Consider the following 19,311-nt stretch of genomic DNA (forward strand, 5'->3'; position numbering starts at 1 on the left):
AGTTCTCAAAGTTTATGTGATGGAAGCAGGAAAAATGAGCAAGCATAAGGATCTGAGCGCTGACAATGTCCAAATTGTGATGGCTAGACAACTGGGTCATTTACATACTGTATTTGGCATTTTGGCAGAGCATCTTATGTTTATCTCTTTTATACAACTGAGCAGTTGATGTTCAAGGGCCAAGCAGTGGAAGCTTGGGCCCTGGGATTTAAACTGACAATCTTCCAATCAGCAGGTCAACAGCTTAACCACTGAACTACTAATACCCCTGTCTACCAGAGCATCTCCAAAATAGAAGGTATCATGCCGTGTTCCTGGTTTGCAGTGGTTAATTCCTACCACAAGTGCTCCAAGGAAGGACAGCTGGTGAACACATGTTTTTCTGCCTTTTTAAATTTAGCATAGGATCTTTCTGGACCTGAGACACAGAGGTTGGCTCTTTTTCATGAGACGAAGGTCTGGTTTTAGTCGTATCTTATTGTAAACATGTCTGTTTTGATTTCTTTTTTATTTATTTATTTATTTTGATTTATTTTTTTTTTATGTTGCAGCATGTCAATTGCTGAACAGTGGTGCATGTTTATTCATGTATGCACTGTTATAGTGTTATCTTGCAGATCACTATATTTAAATGATGGCTGCTGTTTGTGAAGAAACGCATGCAGAATGAATCACTTGCTGTGGATGAAATCAGCTGTGCTTCGTCTGCACTCACAGTCTGACTGTTTGTATGTGTGATTTTTAGAGGAGTGATAAACCCAGTGCCTGTGTCGAAGAGCAATCGTGGAGGCACTCTGCAGTGTGTGCATGTGGCTGAGGGCCACAGCAAAGCCGTGCTGTGTGTGGACTCCACTGATGATCTCCTCTTTACTGGATCTAAAGGTCTGACTCACTCATCTGGATTTGGTCCCAGTAACCGACTTTCACACCAACTCTGACTTTCCTTTCAGTTAACTTGATTTTATTGAAAACCTTCAAGAATATTCTCATCTCTTCGATTTTTTTTGCTTTGTGTAGCTTCTGAGTTTGACATGATCAGATTACAAACTTTGTTCTCTCCCACAATGATTTAAATGAAATTATATTTTATGGTTCACATCTTTAAGCTTAAAGAACCTTGAAGAGCTTTAATTTGCAGGTTAGCTGAATTATCACAAAATTTGTATGAATATTTAAAGAAAAATAAGAACGCTTGCTAAAATAAAAAATATATATATACAGTAATACTAAAAATTACAACGAATCAAGAGGAATCAGTAAAACAATTAAATACACAATCAACTAAAGCACTTTCAAATAAGAATAAAGTATTTATAATTAAATAGAGCTTTTTTCCATTAGATATTTACAGTGTGGGCAAAAATAAAAATGCACAATTAAATAAACAAAAATAAGGAAAGTAATTATAATTTCTGAGCCATTTTTACACTTTAATTATATTGTTGTTGTTGTTTTAACTTTTAAATTTAAATTTTAAAATGTTACATATGTTTACTGAGACCCACCACTGTGCTGTTGTCATGTATTTCCTATCAGACCGTACATGTAAGGTGTGGAATTTAGTGACTGGGCAGGAAATCATGTCTCTGGGTGGTCATCCTAACAACGTGGTGTCAGTACGCTACAGCTCCAGCATGGTGTTCACCGTCTCCACCTCCTACATCAAAGTGTGGGACATCCGTGAATCAGCAAAGTGCATCCGCACCCTCACGTGAGTTCTAAAGCTAAAGCCCTCACACTATTAAAACTAAAGCTCACACAGCTCATACGGTAATTCAGCGAGAGAGTAAATAGAGATTAGAGATATAGATCCAAAATAAAGTCCGATACTAATTGGAAGTCTAAATGGAAATAAAGTCCAATACAGAAATCCATATCCAACAAGGCTCAAGGAGAAACACAGCTCAAGGCTTACTGACTGAATCATCAAGTTGCAGTAAACAAGGCACACAGGGACATTACCAGCACTGGGGCACGGGATTGTCAGGGGATTACAACCTCTGCTGGACCAGTGGATCTGCTTGTATCAATCTTTATCAAACTGCTTTTAAATTCCCTTCTGGAAATTACTGGAACGGACACTACAGAAATCCATTACAAAAAAGTGTCATCTTTCTTTCTTTCTTTCTTCTTTCTTTCTTTCTTTCTTTCTTTCTTTCTCTCTCTCTCTCTCTCTCTCTCTCTCTCTCTCTCTCTCTCTCTCTCTCTCTCTCTCTCTCTCTCTCTCAGTAGCAATGAAAAGCTAAAGAACATCTCATTGAGCTTTACTGGACCTGTATTAGCACTATCATTTAATGGCTATGTAAATTATACATTGACATACTTAGATTTGATAACAATATACCATAAACTGACAAACTGGGCCAGAAGGTATATGTTTATTTATGATGTGTTATTTACACTAATCACATTAATTAAAGGGGGTAATCTACTTCTAGGGGAGTTGAATACTTTAGTCCACTGTTTATGACCTTTAACAAGGAGAATTCAGGTTCTAAATGTAAGCGATGCATGCTATATGAATGAACTCCACCAAAAACCAGACATCTTTATATAAATAATGCATCCTCTTTTCTTTCTCAGATCCTCTGGGCAAGTGAGCGCGGGCGATGCGTGTGCAGCTAACACCAGCCGAACGGTGACTACAGCCTCTGGAGAAAACCAGATCAACCAGATCGCCCTCAACCCTACAGGCACAGTGCTGTACGTGGCAGCTGGCAACTCCGTCCGCATGTGGGACCTGAGAAGGTACGTGCTTTCAGATTTTATATGTATTATATATTACAGTGATATGTATACTATATGTCTTGATTATGTCTCAAGTTGGTGACAGGAATATAATACATTTTCTTTCTCTCTTGTTATCTTAGGTTTGTCTCAACAGGAAAACTTACAGGTCATCTAGGCCCAGTCATGTGTTTGACTGTGGATCACTCTGGCAACAACCAAGATCTGGTCATCACCGGCTCTAAGGATCACTACATCAAGGTGTGTGTGTCTTGCCAGTATATGTGGTGTTTTAAACTACTTGAAACCCCTTTTAATACATTCCTTGATCTATTAGCCATCTGCTGTTGGTCTGTTTGGATATTATACAACATTGATAAATAAGAGCGTTTGTATAAAAGTGCTATGGTGCTTTTACTGTATAGTTTGCTCTACATAGTGATAATGCTGTACATAGTGAATATTAGAGAGTCATTCACTAATGATATTAAGTATATTATTAGTTATATGATTTTGAATATGATATGAATTTGGATTATTTTGAACTGTTTGTAGATGTTTGATGTAACCGAAGGAGCTCTAGGCAGCATCATTCCTACGCATAACTTTGAGCCTCCGCACTATGATGGCATCGAGTCGGTGGTGGTCCAGGGAGACTGTCTGTTCAGTGGCTCCAGGGACAATGGAATCAAAAAATGGGACCTGGCTCGCAAAGACCTACTGCAGGTAAGCTCGATAAATCGAAAAGCCACCTGCTGCATGCCAGAGAGATTATTGTTCTGTCATGCAGTAAGTGAATGCTGTCAAGGCTGCAGTGCTGCACGTACAATATAAAGCTAAATCAATAAAACAGCTGAGAGTGTTTTTGAGAGTGCTCCCTTTGTATTAGTGTATGTATTGAATCGGAAAAGTGAAATGTGTGTACGTGTGTGTGTTTGTGTTGTGTTTGAGCAGCAAGTCCCTAATGCTCATCGGGACTGGGTGTGTGCACTTGGCGTCGTGCCAGGTTCTCCTGCCCTGCTGAGTGGCTGTAGAGGAGGAGTGTTGAAGCTTTGGCATACAGACACACTGAGCGCGCTCGGAGAACTCAGGGGACATGAGAGCCCCATCAACAGCATCTCCACTAACAGTAACTTATTGTTTACTGCATCTGAGTGAGTAATCAACACGAGCACACACACACACACACACACTCACACACGGGTTATCAGAATTAATTTCACTGTTCAAATACTAATTGCAATTTATTATTATTCATGCATTCAAAAACAATCATGAATCATGTCCAATTTGCTTTTTATTAATTACTTTATATATTCCCACAACATTATATAATATACACATTAATTACTATATATATTTTAATATACACATTTTATTTATTACATTATATTTTATATATAAAATAAAATAATGACCAAAGTATGTAAGGAAAAAGAGCAGCCTATTTTAGAAAGGTGTTTTTTGGAGAGACTCATTTACTGTGGTTAAATTCTAGATGGATTTTTATTGGGAATAATAAACATATACAGTAGATAGGAAGATGGGGGCATGGTGGCTTAGTGGGTAGCACGTTCGCCTCACACCTCCAGGGTCGGCGTTCGATTCCCGCCTCCGCCTTGTGTGTTCAGAGTATGTATGTTCTCCCCGTGCCTCGGGGGTTTCCTCCGGGTACTCCGGTTTCCTCTGGTATCATCGGGCAAATTGTCCATAGTGTGTGAATGCGTGAGTGAATGAGTGTGTGTGTGCCCTGCGATGGGTTGGCACTCTGTCCAGGATGTATCCTGCCTTGATGCCCGATGACGCCTGAGATAGGCACAAACTCCCCGTGACCCGAGGATAAAGGAAGTTAGCTGAGTTTAGTCATATTGATCTTGGAGTTAAAAATAAAGAACCTCTGTAGCAAATATTGTGGTTTGCAGAATTGATTTTTTTTTCCCTTTTTACTTTGAGGCCGTCATTTTCTGAGTCATTTGCATCAAAAAAGCAAATAAATACAACTTTGTAATACGAAAGCTCATAATACAAATACTGTATAGTTTGAATTGTCATACAGTTTATGTGAGGTGAATATTTGCTCTGTCTGGGGCAGAATTCAGTTAATATCACTCTATTTGTACTGGAGGTTTGTACTGGAATAGAATTAACACAGGACAGCTCTAAAACACTTTTTATTTTCTACACCTGTACAGTGACCGAACAGTGAAGATCTGGCGTGCAAGAGAACGTCTGGACAGCACCGACATGACTGACGTTACAGATGAACCTGGCAGCAACTGACCGTCCTCTCATGTATCATGTGGCTAACTGCACCTTGTACTCTGCCCTCACCCACTAAAACAGGACGCCTGACGTATACCAACATAGAAGAATAATGCCTGAATAAAATTGGATGTAAAACAGACTGGAATCTGTGACGTCCCCACAGCCACTGTTCCTGTGTGGCCTTGAAATGTGTCTTAAAATTGGATCAATGCTATGGAAGATAGCTAAAGCCAATCAGTACAAAGTAAATCTCCTTTAGACTCTGCAGCTTCTCTGTATTGATCCCGATTAACGCCTTGGAGAACCCTGCTTCACGGGGTTTAGCTGGATGTGATGAGAGAAGGAACCGGACTGTCTGTAGCTGGCCTCAGTAGGCCGGTTCTCTGACCTTGTTTATAAACTAGTGCTTCTAGACCTTTGCACAAGCACTGGGCGCTTTACACACATGATGCATACTGAGTAGCCATAGCTTTGCATTAAGTGGACTAACTGGAATCACCATGCCTTTAAACTTTGCCTATATGTTTGAGCCTGAAAATCATTGGTGACCAAAGTGTGGAGCTCAGCTGTACTACAATCATTAACTTATTAACAAGTCTAATAATAATAATAATAATAATAATAATAATAATAATAATAATAATAATAATAATAATAACAATAATAATGCATTCTGTAGATATAGTATTTCTTTTTCCTTCTGTTTTTGTCTTAAGACCTACTCTAGCTAGAATAGTTTTACTTGGGAAGGTACTCTAATGAGTTTTTAGACTACTGTCAAGTTATGGTGATTACTCTACCATGAAGATCAAGATCGAGCATATTACCATCTGTGATTTGTCAACCATAGCTCTCCCACAGTCATGTTAGTTCTCTAGTTAATGTATTAACTAATCCTGGGAGAAGTGTGCGATCTTATTGTTATTTGGTTGAGGTCCCTGTGGCATTATTCTGATATAGATATCCAGGATATAACATGTCAATCCTTTCAGTGCTAATTATAGGAAAATTACACAGTTGCTTTACCCTGACCATCAAAATCCCCTAAAACCACATTTATGGACCTACTTAAATAAATCAAGTCCTGCTCGATATGCCTATTTTATCAAGCATTCACTAGCTTTCGTGTTAAATGTCTTCAAGTCTTCTTGATAACACCTGGCTGATGATATGCTAGCGTTGACACACTTAACTAGTTCCTGTACGGTGCATTTATGTGGATATAAGAGGAGTGCAGTGGTCTCTGTGTGCTGATGTACTGCTTCTGTTTCAGTCACAATTAATCATATTCATCTTTGGCACAAATACATATATATCCTGAGTAGTGTTGATGTACATAGTTACAGTAGATAACTCCAGTATGTTGTGCAGTCATGTCTTAGCATGTAGCTAACTAACAAATAGCCTTGGATTATAATCAGAAACAGTAGACCAGGTTGTGAGAATGACTGCAGTGTATCTGTTTAACTCTCTCTTTCTGAAGGACAGAACTGTGTAGTGACAGGTCGAGTTATTTTGCTCACTAGATGTGTTTGTGATGTTCTGGTCTTTTGTTGGGGTTGTAGCTGAATGACATGTTAGCAAGCTAAATGTCAGATACCACATAAATTAAATGCCATCTGTCAGAATCCCACGCCACTATGTGTGCGTGTGTGTGTGCGTCCGTGTGTGCGTTTGTATGTGTGTGTGCGTGCATGTGTAAGTTATTGTAAGGGCAAATATGTGGTGAAATATGACCCACTGGACACTGCAAATAGCTTCTGCCAAGCTGTTGTGGGAATTTGTGTGGCCCGAACCTTGGTTTTGCAGTGAAGTCGTGCCTAACCCTTGTGTGATCTCTGTGGCTGTAAAGCATTTTGTCCACTGGAGGGAGGTCTTGTACCTCTGTTCTTCTAACACTCTAAACGATCTTATTAAATAGATCTTTTATTTGTGTCTTTAAGTCCGGCTTATACTTGAAGAATCAGCCGTGTGGACACTTGTACTTTTGTAAAAATCTGTGTTTTTCATCAGCATACAGGTGCTTGTCTGCTGTCTCGCTTTGCTCTCAATATTATTATAATGTGGCTGCACCTGCGTTCAGGACAGTGTAGTGGCTGAATAAAAGGCTAGCCTGTCATTCTATGCCAGCTGCTCGTTCTAAGGCATAGTCCTCATTACAAAAGCATGAACATCACGGAGAAGGTGAAATATTTATCACTTCGATGCACTTGTGACAACTTTATTCTCTCGGAAGATATTTTTTCATTCCTGTCTGAATGGCAAGGTCAAAATGCACCTGACCCACCAACATGATTTTCCTCATCTGTGTAGGTGAATTATTTATGACAAAAGTATAAAAGGCATTTTCTCTGGTAGAAGTTCCTCCATGCTATCAAAGTTGTCTCATCTTCTCTGCATTTTTAATAAAAAAAAAAAAATCTTCTGTGCATTCTTGTCATTTTGGCTTGTACTACTAGTACCAGTAGTTTTCTTTTGCAGTTCTGAATAAAACATGAAAAAACTAATAATGTGTCCGTCTGTTCTATTAAATCCACAGCATTGGTATGCAAAGAATCTTTCTACTGTAAAATCTGGCAAGCTGTTCTTGCCTTTGGGTGACCACAGGCATCTCCCCACTGCCATTCATTAAAACTCATAAGCATGCATGTGAGCTATTTGGAACCCTAAACTCGTTCCTGAATGATTTTAGGCCAATGATCAAATTCTCATTTGTCTGATTACACTCAGTCGGAGTTTTTGCGTAACATTTCAATAAACTGCCAATGAATCCTTCATTAACATTTAGATTGCAGTTGCCATGCTAATCCTGGATCTGATTGCAACTGAACAGAAATCGGAAAGCTTAACTATGCTCATAACACATGGATGCCAAGAAGCCATTAGTGGCTTTGTGCGCTGCAGATGATGTCACCTGATGCCCATCGAGAAATGCTTTTCCTCAATGGTGACTACCAGGGGCATTCATGTTAACATTTTAAAATGTGTTAAGTTAAATATAGAATGTGACCTCAGTATGTCATCAGACTTGCATGAGGGAAAGAAGGCACTGATGCATAGCAGGTCAGAGGCCAACTCTCTCTTCCTGGTGGAATTTAAAATGAGTCACGCATCTTCTCATCTCTTGCATATTTTCCTGTTTATTTTATTTCATTAATATCTTGTACAGCATGAGCAGGATCATTTCTTTTACAATTTGAACCCAAAAACCATAAAGACTTAGGAATCCTGCTGCATTGCAGGTTGAACAGGTTACATATAAACACAACATATTGATGAGAGTAAAAATTGTTTGTGGAGTTTGGTTGCACATCTTGTCAGCTCCTCTCGACCCTGACCTTAAGTGAAAAAACCTCCATATGACCACCACAGACAATCTAGATGGTGGATTCACTATAGCAGCCTTACTGACAGTGGCATCTTCTTCTTTTTGTACTTTTTGTTTTAATGTCATTGCTGGGGTGAGAAACTGTCAGTGGCAACCAAGCATATCTAACCAGCAAAGTGCTGTGGTCCATTAACTGACACTGACAGGATGGAGGATGATGCACATAAGGTCTATGACTGTAACCCTGTAAGAAGAGCCTTAACTCCCTCTGCCATGACATCATGATTGCTTTATTAAAGTGGCTTATATATGTACACACATTTTCAGGAATGAAGTGCTTTTTCTTGTTAATGGGGTGGATTCTCAAGGGAAGATGTTTTTTACCTTTCTTATGTATCTTTATATCTTTAGAAAGCAGTGTATGGTATATAATTGGACCTTAAGGACCACTTATGCACCTTTAAAGTTCCACGCTAAAAGTACTTAAAGCACTTCCTCACATACAGTACAGATATACTTAAGTACATACAAAGGTACAAAACATTTACCTTTGATGATATTACACCAGTGCCAGGCAAAAGGTATTCAGAGGACTTTTAATAAGGGGTCGTTGTCAAATTCCACACGTTTTCACATTCATTCAATTCAGGATTATTGTTATAGCACTTTTTATAATTGACATTGTCTCAAAGCAGCTTTACAGAACATAAACATAGAAGAAAAGATTATCATAAAGAATAAAATAAAGATTAATATAATACCAAATTCAAGATTAATATTAGATATATTTACATGTGTTTGTATTTATCCCCAATGAGCAAGTCTGAGGTGACTCTCAGGTGACTGTGGGGAGGAAAAACTCCCTTGAATGGTAAAAGAAGAAACCCCTAGAGGAACCAGACTCAAAGGGGAACCTCATCCTCATTTGGGTGACACTGGAGGGTGTGATTATAAATATATACAGTCTGATAAATGTTTTATTGATGAGGAGATTGTTGTATGGTGTTGGCATCTCCTCTTTAGTAAAGAAGAGTCCAACTGCAGCAGGTAAATTTCTAGATGCCTCATGATTCTCACAGAGTCGGCCTCATCTCAGTGGAGGTCCAAAATCTTCATGGCACGGAAGACAATCAGAGCTGGTACAATTTCTGGATGGCTTGGGATGAGTAGAAAGAGAGAAGCAGTGGAGAGGAATTAACATAGCTGCTGTTCATAATATGAGAAAGCACTAGATGATTATGTGCATTCATGTCATGTATTGGAAAACTTAAACTGCTTTAGAAAACAATTCACAAAAAAGGACTACATATAATTTTCATATTCTAAATCGGAATGAGAGGGTGAGTGATTTACTACATGTGAGATTTTGTCAGTATGTTGCATTATATGGATACATAAGTTAAATATCTAATGTACATGACTTGTAAAAAAAAAATGTACATGACTTGGAAATGTCAGTTTATTGCACCCTGTTGTAGCCCCATGCATGGAATTTGCAGGTTCTGGCTTTGCATTAGATTGTTTTCAAACATAATCTTGCAGCAACAATAATTACATTTTGGAGAAAGTTTTTACGTAAAAATAGTATTTGTTTTTCTAATCTAAGATGTGTTGTATTTGTAAGACAGTCACTTCCAAAGTCTGTGATAATAAAAACTTTATTTATACCCAATATATACCCTAAAACTTTACCACGCCTATTTCTGAGAGCATAGCTGCAGAAGTCATTATAAAATCCTTCACAAAATCTATCTTGTTAACTCCTCCATTTCTAAATACTCTGACATTGATGAGACTTGCTCATTTTGTGGCCTCTTGAAAGAAACAGAAACAGCCACCTATTTATTTTTTGATTGTAGCATTACTAATAGATTTTGGGTTGATTTAAGTTCTTATAATATTTATAGCCCTATAATTTTATCCTCAAAAGAGATTATTATGAGAACCCAAAATAAGTATCTTTTGAGTATGTTCTAATTCCTTAACTTTCTATACTTTATCCACAAGCAAAAATTGTGTACGTCTTCTTCTTCATCATCTTTTTTTTCCCTTTTTTTCTTGCTGAATTTAACTCTTGAATTTTATTGAATTTAGGCCAAAAGTTTGTCTCCCTGATTATGAGTTACATGTTCTGCAATAAAATAGAGATAGGGAGAGGGAGAGAGAGAGAGAGAGAGAGAGAGAGAGAGAGAGAGAGAGAGAGAGAGAGAGAGAGAGAGAGAGAGAGAGAGAGAGAGAGAGAGAGAGAGAGAGAATAGCTGCAGGGCCTGATACCCTCACACAAAACAACACAGATGCCAAGATGTCACCCAAATATCATCATCTGGTCAGCAATGATCCTCTGGAGCTCCTTGTCCAAATAAATAAATAGATAGATAGATAGATAGATAGATAGATAGATAGATAGATAGATAGATAGATAGATAGATAGATAGATAGATAGATAGATAGATAGATAGATAGATAGATAGACAATGAGTGCAGATATAATATAGATATAAATGTAATGTACTGAATGAACTTCTAGCGTCTGAACGGCGATGCTTTACATTTTATATCGTGTTACATTAATTCTTAACCTATATAAGGAAGAGTGCTCAACGCACACAATATCATCTCTCTCTCTCTCTCTCTCTCTCTCTCTCTCTCTCTCTCTCTCTCTCTCTCTCTCTCTCTCTTGCGCGCGCGCCTGAATTACCAGCTCGCTTGTGACGTAGCGCGCGTGTCCGCCGACCCACAGCGGCGCCGGGGATGGAAGAGAGCTCTCCTCACCAAAAGCTCTGCTAGTGTCACATGAAGCCATGTCTTCGACCAACAGTTTTCCGAATTTGGCGAGTATTGGCGACTGGGAGACTCTCATCTCTGCCATTCCCGCCACCAAAGTTGAGCTGACTGTGTCGTGCAGGTGAGTGAAGCGCGCGCGTGCACTCCGGCTGGCTCTGTCTCAGGCGCACGAGGATTCATCTGGCAGGGAATTTGACTTGAAACCAGAGGAAAGCAGTTTGAGGTGTCTTCTGATTACTGTCAGTGTCTTATGTGGTCTATATCAGCATGGATTTTCTGTTTTCTGTCTTCCTGAGCCTCCTTCCTGTGATGTAAGGTCTTATCACATCACAACATGTTTGCTGAATAGTGACTTGTGTTCATTTCCTTTCTGTGCAGCACTCACTTGCTGTGCATTAAGAAGTTGCAGGTTTCAGTCATCGTCCAGGTCTATGAATTGTTTACGCATGCATGGTGGTTAGACTGCTGCTGTTTATGCCTTGCCCTGGTGTCAGGATTATTAGTTATTACTGTTCCAAGAAGACAGCCTTCATATATCTTAATTAGTATTACAAGATGCAAGAGCTACTGTAGCTGATAATTGAGCAAATTAAGCATTCAGTTCAGCTTATTAAGGACATGAAGTACAACACTGTATAGAAGAATGAATGACTTTTAGTGGGATAATAATTATGCAATACAGTCCTAATAGCAGAGATGGTTTTTTGTTTGCTTCAGTGCTTCCAGACAATTATTTTAGTCACTGCCTCTGGATTAATTTCCATCAGCTCCTTTGAATTCATTCCTGACTGGCTGAAATCTGAAACTGTTTTCACGCGGTGTTGTAATTTCCCCTGACATGATACCATCATCACTTGTTTGATTGAACATCCTGACTGAAATGACAAAGAATTAAAGAGCGATTTTTTGATTATATTATGAGATGAGGCAGGAAATCTGGGGACAATACTTTTTCTCCAATTATTGCAGTTTTACTTAACCAAAGAAGCTGATTATATCAGTGTTCCTTTTAATATATTGACCTGCTCCCAGTGTTTATTTATTCATAACTGAAATATTTAGATTTGAAATACGTGTTGTTTTTTGCGTTCACTCACCCATCGATCAGATACCTTTAATGTTAAGGTTCCACAACATGAATCTCTCTTGGAGTAAAAATATACCTGTAATAAAAGACAAGTATAATGTCTTTTGTGGGGAAGAAAAATGATTGCATTTCACAGTTCAGTGGTCTGTGATAAAGTTGAACTTTGAATGAAAAAAATCAGGTCACTAAGGTTAGGTCATGGATTAACTAATACATTGACGTTAGAAGATTTAGCAAAAATGTTTTTGTCTGTGTGTGTGTGTTTTTGTGTGTGTTTGAGAACAGAATTTTAAAAACATTGGTATAATGATTACATTTGTTAATTAATCAGTTTTGACCTTATGTATTGTATATTATATATATTTATGTTAAAAACAATTCTCATTTTTCCTTAAATGGTGTGTTACCTTTATTACCCATTGCATTGAATAAAAGAAATTTTTTTAGAACGTAATTAAAATGAAACTGCTTTGAAATGAAATTGTGTTTTGATTTTGCAGAATAAAAAATACATAAAAGTAGTTACAGTGCTTACATAACTTAATAGATCCTACATCCTCCGTCCCTTTTTACAGCCTCCTTCTGGCTGACAGCAGTTAGAATTTTAAGCTCCATCACCAGTGATTTGGATGGTTATAAAGATTAATATTCATTCTTAGTGCTCAATTGAATAGTGACTTGACTATTTAATGCCATTTAACACCCTACTAAGATAAAAGTATGATCTTGCTGTGATTCTGAGATGTGATTCCAAGGTAAAGTCAGAAGTTGGTTACAGCTGGCTCAAAGTTGCCTCCGCACATCCTCGTCCTGATAAGTTGAATGTTAGTAGTTCATATTGATTAATTTTTACAGAAATTTGGGTGCAGATATTTTAGTGAAGCTGCCAGAATGTTACAGGAACAGGACCAGATTTGAAAAAGTGTTCTGATCTAAAATCGCTGATCCCACCTTTAAGCCCGAGATTGCAGAATCTGCAGAACTATACAGTAGCATTGCTGCCAACCTGACACATGCTGCAAATGCACCAAAAATACCCTGATAAATGTATTACAAAAATGCATACGGTTTCATTACGGTTCATTCAATGACCTCAACTATTATAGCCCAAACAGTTCAGCTGCAGTGGCTCCTCGGGTTCATGTTATATGTATGCTAAATTTTTTACCTAACTCTTGGATAGATTTATTAGGTGACAACAGAGCTATATTTATATTATCGTTACTTTTTAGTTCTTCTGTTAATAGTCAAAAATAAAGGAGTGTCTTTATCGGCATGTTTGGCTGTTGTACATATATTGAAGACTGCAGCATTGTAGGAGTTCGGTCAATAAATGCAAACAGAGAAAAGAGAACAGTGCCATGAATAACATTTTAAAGCTGTTTCCCCAAGAGCACGGTCACCAGCAGGACCTCGGGTTCCAAGATAATATTTTTCTGCTATTCAGACCCTGATTAATAATATTTTCATTTGATGACATGAAACATTTACAATTAAAATACCTGTTAATACATGTCTGTGCTTGAAAGAAAGTACATTGTACAAATACAACCATCAACTTCAGTTGCATTTCTTACAGATATCTTGTTCATGTTAAAGCATCTGGGCTCTCAGCCTGTAATATTCAATGAAAAAATAGACCCTAGAATACATCCGAACAGGCAGATGACAGTAATGGATAATGCCTCTTTAATATGATTTGCACATTACCATTCTGTCACTGATGTCATCCTTAAGGCTACTATTCAAATGAGACAGCTTCCTGTTACCTGATCAGCCTGACATTATGGCACCTTTTCCATAAATGAGTTTTTTTTTTTCATTTTTCAAAGGTGGACAGAGAGAGCTATTTAACAACTCAGTTTAGCAAACAACTCAACATTTTGAATTATTCATGAATTGTACATGCAAATTGGTTCATTTTTGAATGACACAAGAATATTATCTTAAATCTCATTTTGTCTTGGTGGTCGTGTGCAGTGTTTTAAACGAGATGCAAACAGTTAACTTCCTGATGAGTTTTAAAAGGTCTAGTGGATGTGAGCCAGGCCATGGCATAACTGTATACTAACCCCAGATTACTAAGCTGCTGAGATATGTGAAGAACAGACATTCAAATAGAATTTCAAAGAATATGTGTGATAAAATAAGTCTTCTTCTTCCTTCTTCATTCTTCTTCTTCTTCTTCTTCTTCTTCTTCTTCTTCTTCTTCTTCTTCTTCTTCTTCTTCTTCTTTTACTCTTAAGCAAACCGAAATATGCAGACAATGAAAACTGAGAATGTATAAATGTGCATGAGTTATGACTTGAGTCAGAAAGTTAGACAATATTTTATACTCAATATTGCCATTATTGATGTTTTAAAGATAACTGTAGGTTAACTCTGGTTTACTCCTAAAGACACACATAGCATTAAAAGCATGTGATCTAATGAAATCCTGACCAAATTGGAATCTATATATACTTACGGTCATAATGAGCCAGGGATATTAGCTTGTTTACATCTCTGTTACTCCCAAACCTTTATGGATTAGTTGCACTTAAGCTAATTTTCTCTCTTTATGGAAGATAATTGTATACCTTGTAATTTTTTTTTTTTACTATGAGCTCCTTTAAATTAGTATAAGTAAAGACATCAATTCTTAAAAGTGAGCAGGTAACAAATGAAGGTGACATAAAGGCAAGAGTACAGAAATAGCATTCATATGTTCATCAGAACCCAATTGCAGGTGACAGCCAGCCTGTAACCCAGCTGGCTGACCTTATCTATCTGACTGTAAACAAATCACTTCCAGGAAGAATAGGTTCCGTCTCCCTTATGCCTGAGCTCGTCTCTGAATCCTAATCATGCCTCTGGTGTGTATATAACAGATCATTTATTTAAAAACCATTACTTTTCTATTCCTGTAACTCACAGTAGAGCATATATTATCTATACCTGAGCTATTATACATCATCTGGACACAGTCTTTTGAATACTGAACACAAATATAGTATTGACACCAAAGATTTGCACATTGAAATGCAACAGATTGACATCTATATGTCAAAAATGAACTCAACAGGCTATACAGTATATTAATTCTGCAGTACATATAAGCATATCATCATGAATACGGATTTCATCTCATATGTTTTGAAATGGTAATGCTTATCCTTATGATAGAAGACTTTAAAGGCGATTCCTCCTTTTCCTCAGAAGGCTCGAAGATAACGATAAAAACGATATGCAGATTTCTCCTGGCTATATTCGCTTTTCGAAGCACATTTACTGCTGCATTAGTTTCTTTGTAAAAGCGCTTCCTTTTGCTCTCAGGATTTAAATGTGCAAAAGTGACCATGACTATTTTTTCTCATCAGTACGGCATAATATGCTTATCACGAGTAATGGCAGGACAGCCAGTGACCTTTGTGTATCAGCAATTTGTTTTGACTAGACATATTGGGGTGAAGTAAATCTGATGGATAATCTCAGCGTTAGAAGTAAATCTGAAATTTGTCAGAAGGATTCAGCTCATGTTTATTGTTGCAAATTAGTAGCAATTTTCACAGCAATATGTTTATTACAAATTGCATAGATTTCTGCCTAATTCATTTGGGTAGCACTGGAGAAAATCTAACATCAGACAAATGTCTCATGAAAGCAAGAAATAGTTAACAAAGAGGGTTAAACTAACCCTCTTGGCATATAACAAATAACAAATAACTGTACATGAGTACGTTTACATTAATTCTGGAATTGATACTTACTAAAGATGAGTTACAGCATGATTTTATCACAAACCGATAAAAACTAACCTTATCTACAACAGGAGTCTTATGAATTTCTGTGTGAATAACGACCATCTTAAGTACAGTGCATGTGTGTTAGTTAATGTATTAATCAACACATACAGGTTAAACCTACCTAAATTCATAAGAATTGTCGAGAGACGTTTGTGTCCGCAGCTGCGTATAGCAAATTATATCAATTCGAAATGATGTACATGTAATTCATACTGTATTCTATCTTACTGTATGTTTCATCAGGTTTAAAGTTGGTTGTTATTCACACACAAATTCTTAGGACTTATTGTCGTAGTTAAGGTTTGCGCTTCTTGATTAATACATGCTTTATCTAAGTATTAATTCATATGTCAGTGCATCATTATTCGTGTACAGTTACTGTAAAGTGTTACTGCCTGGTCTGTTTGTAGAGGTTTCTGCTATACTGGGTGAATATAGTATTTTGAATGACATTGCAGGACTCTTCTGTTCTGGAAATTAAATGGAAATGTGCTGTTTTGTGGCAGGGCTTAAGAATAAATCTTTCATGAGAAAGATTCTAAGATGTTTTTTTTTTTTTTCTAAGTAGGATTTGATAGGTTGAAATATAAGGTGTTGAAAGAGCTACAAATGTGGAGTGTTCAAAGCTCTCAGTTCTCACTAGCCTCAATAGTATGCTGTTTGAACGGCTTCACGCTTGAGTTGGTTAAAGTAGCCTATATAATGTTTTGCAAATACTTTACTATTTAAGGTTATTGTGATTCGAAAATGCTTAAGAGTAGGCATTCAGATGATGATGGTTAAGTTGCCTGTGTCACCTGTTCATCCTCTTTTCAGTGATGTCTCATGTAATCATTTGGCCTAAAATGGTGGAGCACACACACAAACACACACACACACACACACACACACACACACACACACACACACACACACACACACACACACACACGCACACGCACACACGCACACACACACACACTAATGCACACACTATGTCTAGAGTGGAGGAGCTGGCTATCACTTGTTATCTGTTTCCATGGTGTAATAGAGAAGTCATGCATGTGCAGTGACAGCATTTCACTGGCCTATAGCCTTTCTTATGCTCGCTGTTCTAGATGCACGACTCCTCATCGGTCGCTCCTGTAACCACATGCTGAACTCCATGATTCCTTTCATTACGATGGCATTAAGTTTCTATATTTTCCTAGAAATATTCAAAATTGTTCTGAAGGGCCTTAACTTTCACATGATTACTGAAATTTGATGGTGTTTTTAATGGGGTCTTAAATAAGTAATATTGTCTTTTCCTGTCTCTGAAAATGCATCTCAGCCAGAGAAATGGTCATGAAAGCTTTATGCTTTAATGTAAGTCTGTGGGAATTGAGGAGGGAGAGATGTCACATTCTGGGTCATTCTCATTCAACCTTGGATATTTGTCATATGGAGACTTTGTCCATGGTCTATAAATTTTACATTATGTTACAGTAGATATTGCCTTTTTAAAGCATAATTAAAGCTGTCCTATTTATTAGGGGTTCATAGAGTTATTAGAGTATGTGACCTGCCATGTGAATTGGATGAGTTTAATTAAAATCCAAAATATAAACACTTTAAAAACTTGAATGCAACATTTTGAGAGTTTGTTCTAATTCCCTGCAGAATTGCAGGATTGCCTCTGTAAAATTAAATGCCCAATTAAACTACTCATACTCATGTGTAACTGTTTAAAACCCTACAATTACGTAGCCCTGTAAGTATTTTCCCCTTCGATTTCTTATTCTCATCAATCACATGATTGACAGGCTGATATGTTAAGCTGAGCCGCAGTGTGTACGAGTAGTTTGATATCACGGCTTCTGCTTGAAAGCTCATGCCCTTCTGTTTAGTCAAGAAGTAATGCACAGATAAAATCCTGGGTGAAAACAGAAGGGAGAAACTTGCGTATAGCTGCACGCAGTCATTTTTACCAAATACGTAGCTTGGTGTATTGAAACATTCAATCCTTCTTCTTTATTTTTACAGAAACCTACTAGACAGAGACACTTTCTCCAAATCGGATCCAAGTAAGCTTTTCTCTTCTATATCTTCCATATGTCTCACATAACATCACTGTATACTCTTGAATGCTTGACTAATCTTTAATGTGATTGCACCATTTCCCCCTGGAGCAGTATATAAAAAAATAATCCAAACGCTACAGTTGTGACGTCATGCTTATTTCAGTCCTCACATGCCAAAAATAGCTCGGTGTGGTTGTTCGTTTGAGTGGACCGCAGCTACACTGTAGTCATCATTATTCACAGCAGCGAATGATATTTTATTCTGAAACCTCACTGACAAAAGTGGAAAAAATAACAGATCTGTGTTTACCCACTGGGAGGCAAAATAATCTTATATTTGCAGAGCACACTAGCCTGAACATGAATGTGTGAATGTGACAAGCATAGTTAATGCAACAGCATTTCAGATAATATTACACATGATTTGCTTTGTGTCCAAATCAGCATGCATGTGTGCATGATATGTCATTCACTGTGAATTTCATGCATTTTATGTCATGCTCACTTTTGCATGAATAGGCATGTTAGCCTGTACGGCATAATTATTGTCATAACAATAATTGGTGTGTAGGTGGGATTCCAAAATACAATCCCTTGCACTTCCAGCGTAGTCTTGGCCCGTTTTAGGTTCAATTCAGAATACAAATACAGCTGCAAATGTCTTTATTAATCAGATGCAAAATCAGATAGTCGCATTGCGGTACACCTCTACACTTAAGCTCACTTTTTTCCACAATACACTCGTTTTAAAATGTTTTGCACCAGCACGATTAATAATTACTAAAGTCTTCCCAAATGCATCACTGAACCTCTTTAACAAGAGAGGAGAGACTTCTCCAAGCTTTTAAAACTATTATGTCTCATATCTGGAGACCAGGGCTATTCATCACGTCGTATACCTTTAGTATACGTAGTATACTTTCTATATAATAGAATTGTGCTCATGCAAATACTTTCTTTACTACTAACTTCTTTACTTACTACTCTACTTTTATGGCCCTGGTTGTGCGTAATGATATTTTAGTTGTAATAAAACTGAAAAGTCAACAGTCATCTGTTTGGTCTTAAATGCTCCTTCATTTTCGTCATGCTGATAGAGAACATAAAGATTTTAGGTAAGAGTAGAGCTGAGCACCACCAACAACAATGATTCCGTTTATTTATTGAAAGCAATTTCTTTGCGTTCATTAAATATTTATACATTGGTGTTTTAATAATTCTTTTTAATAAAACTTAAGAAAGACCCTTTTTCTAGAAGATTAGAAATTGCCCGAGTGGAAAATTGTATAAAAT

General features: G+C 37.4%; 2 protein-coding genes across 5 annotated transcripts in view; both read left to right on the forward strand.

Annotated features, from left to right (window-relative positions):
- The window catches only part of kif21a (kinesin family member 21A), a 35,670-nt gene extending 28,453 nt beyond the window's left edge, over positions 1–7,217 (forward strand). For all 3 annotated transcript variants that reach the window (XM_027173427.2, XM_027173428.2, XM_027173429.2), the window contains 7 exons: positions 746–882; positions 1,537–1,711; positions 2,584–2,748; positions 2,871–2,988; positions 3,283–3,453; positions 3,682–3,881; positions 4,920–7,217. In XM_027173427.2, the coding sequence (XP_027029228.1) occupies positions 746–882; positions 1,537–1,711; positions 2,584–2,748; positions 2,871–2,988; positions 3,283–3,453; positions 3,682–3,881; positions 4,920–5,007 (1,054 nt within the window). In that variant the 3' untranslated portion in view covers positions 5,008–7,217. The remainder of the gene's footprint in view (positions 1–745; positions 883–1,536; positions 1,712–2,583; positions 2,749–2,870; positions 2,989–3,282; positions 3,454–3,681; positions 3,882–4,919) is intronic.
- Positions 7,218–11,014: 3,797 nt separating this feature from the next.
- Positions 11,015–19,311, forward strand: part of cpne8 (copine VIII) — a 35,519-nt gene continuing 27,222 nt past the window's right edge. The window contains exons 1-2 of one of the 2 annotated variants that reach the window (XM_027172984.2): positions 11,015–11,225; positions 17,981–18,021. In XM_027172984.2, the coding sequence (XP_027028785.1) occupies positions 11,122–11,225; positions 17,981–18,021 (145 nt within the window). In that variant the 5' untranslated portion in view covers positions 11,015–11,121. The remainder of the gene's footprint in view (positions 11,226–17,980; positions 18,022–19,311) is intronic. The other variant, XM_027172985.2, reaches the window with a different exon arrangement.

Source organism: Tachysurus fulvidraco, chromosome 10 (genome assembly GCF_022655615.1).
Source record: "Tachysurus fulvidraco isolate hzauxx_2018 chromosome 10, HZAU_PFXX_2.0, whole genome shotgun sequence".
Taxonomy (NCBI): Eukaryota; Metazoa; Chordata; class Actinopteri; order Siluriformes; family Bagridae; genus Tachysurus; species Tachysurus fulvidraco.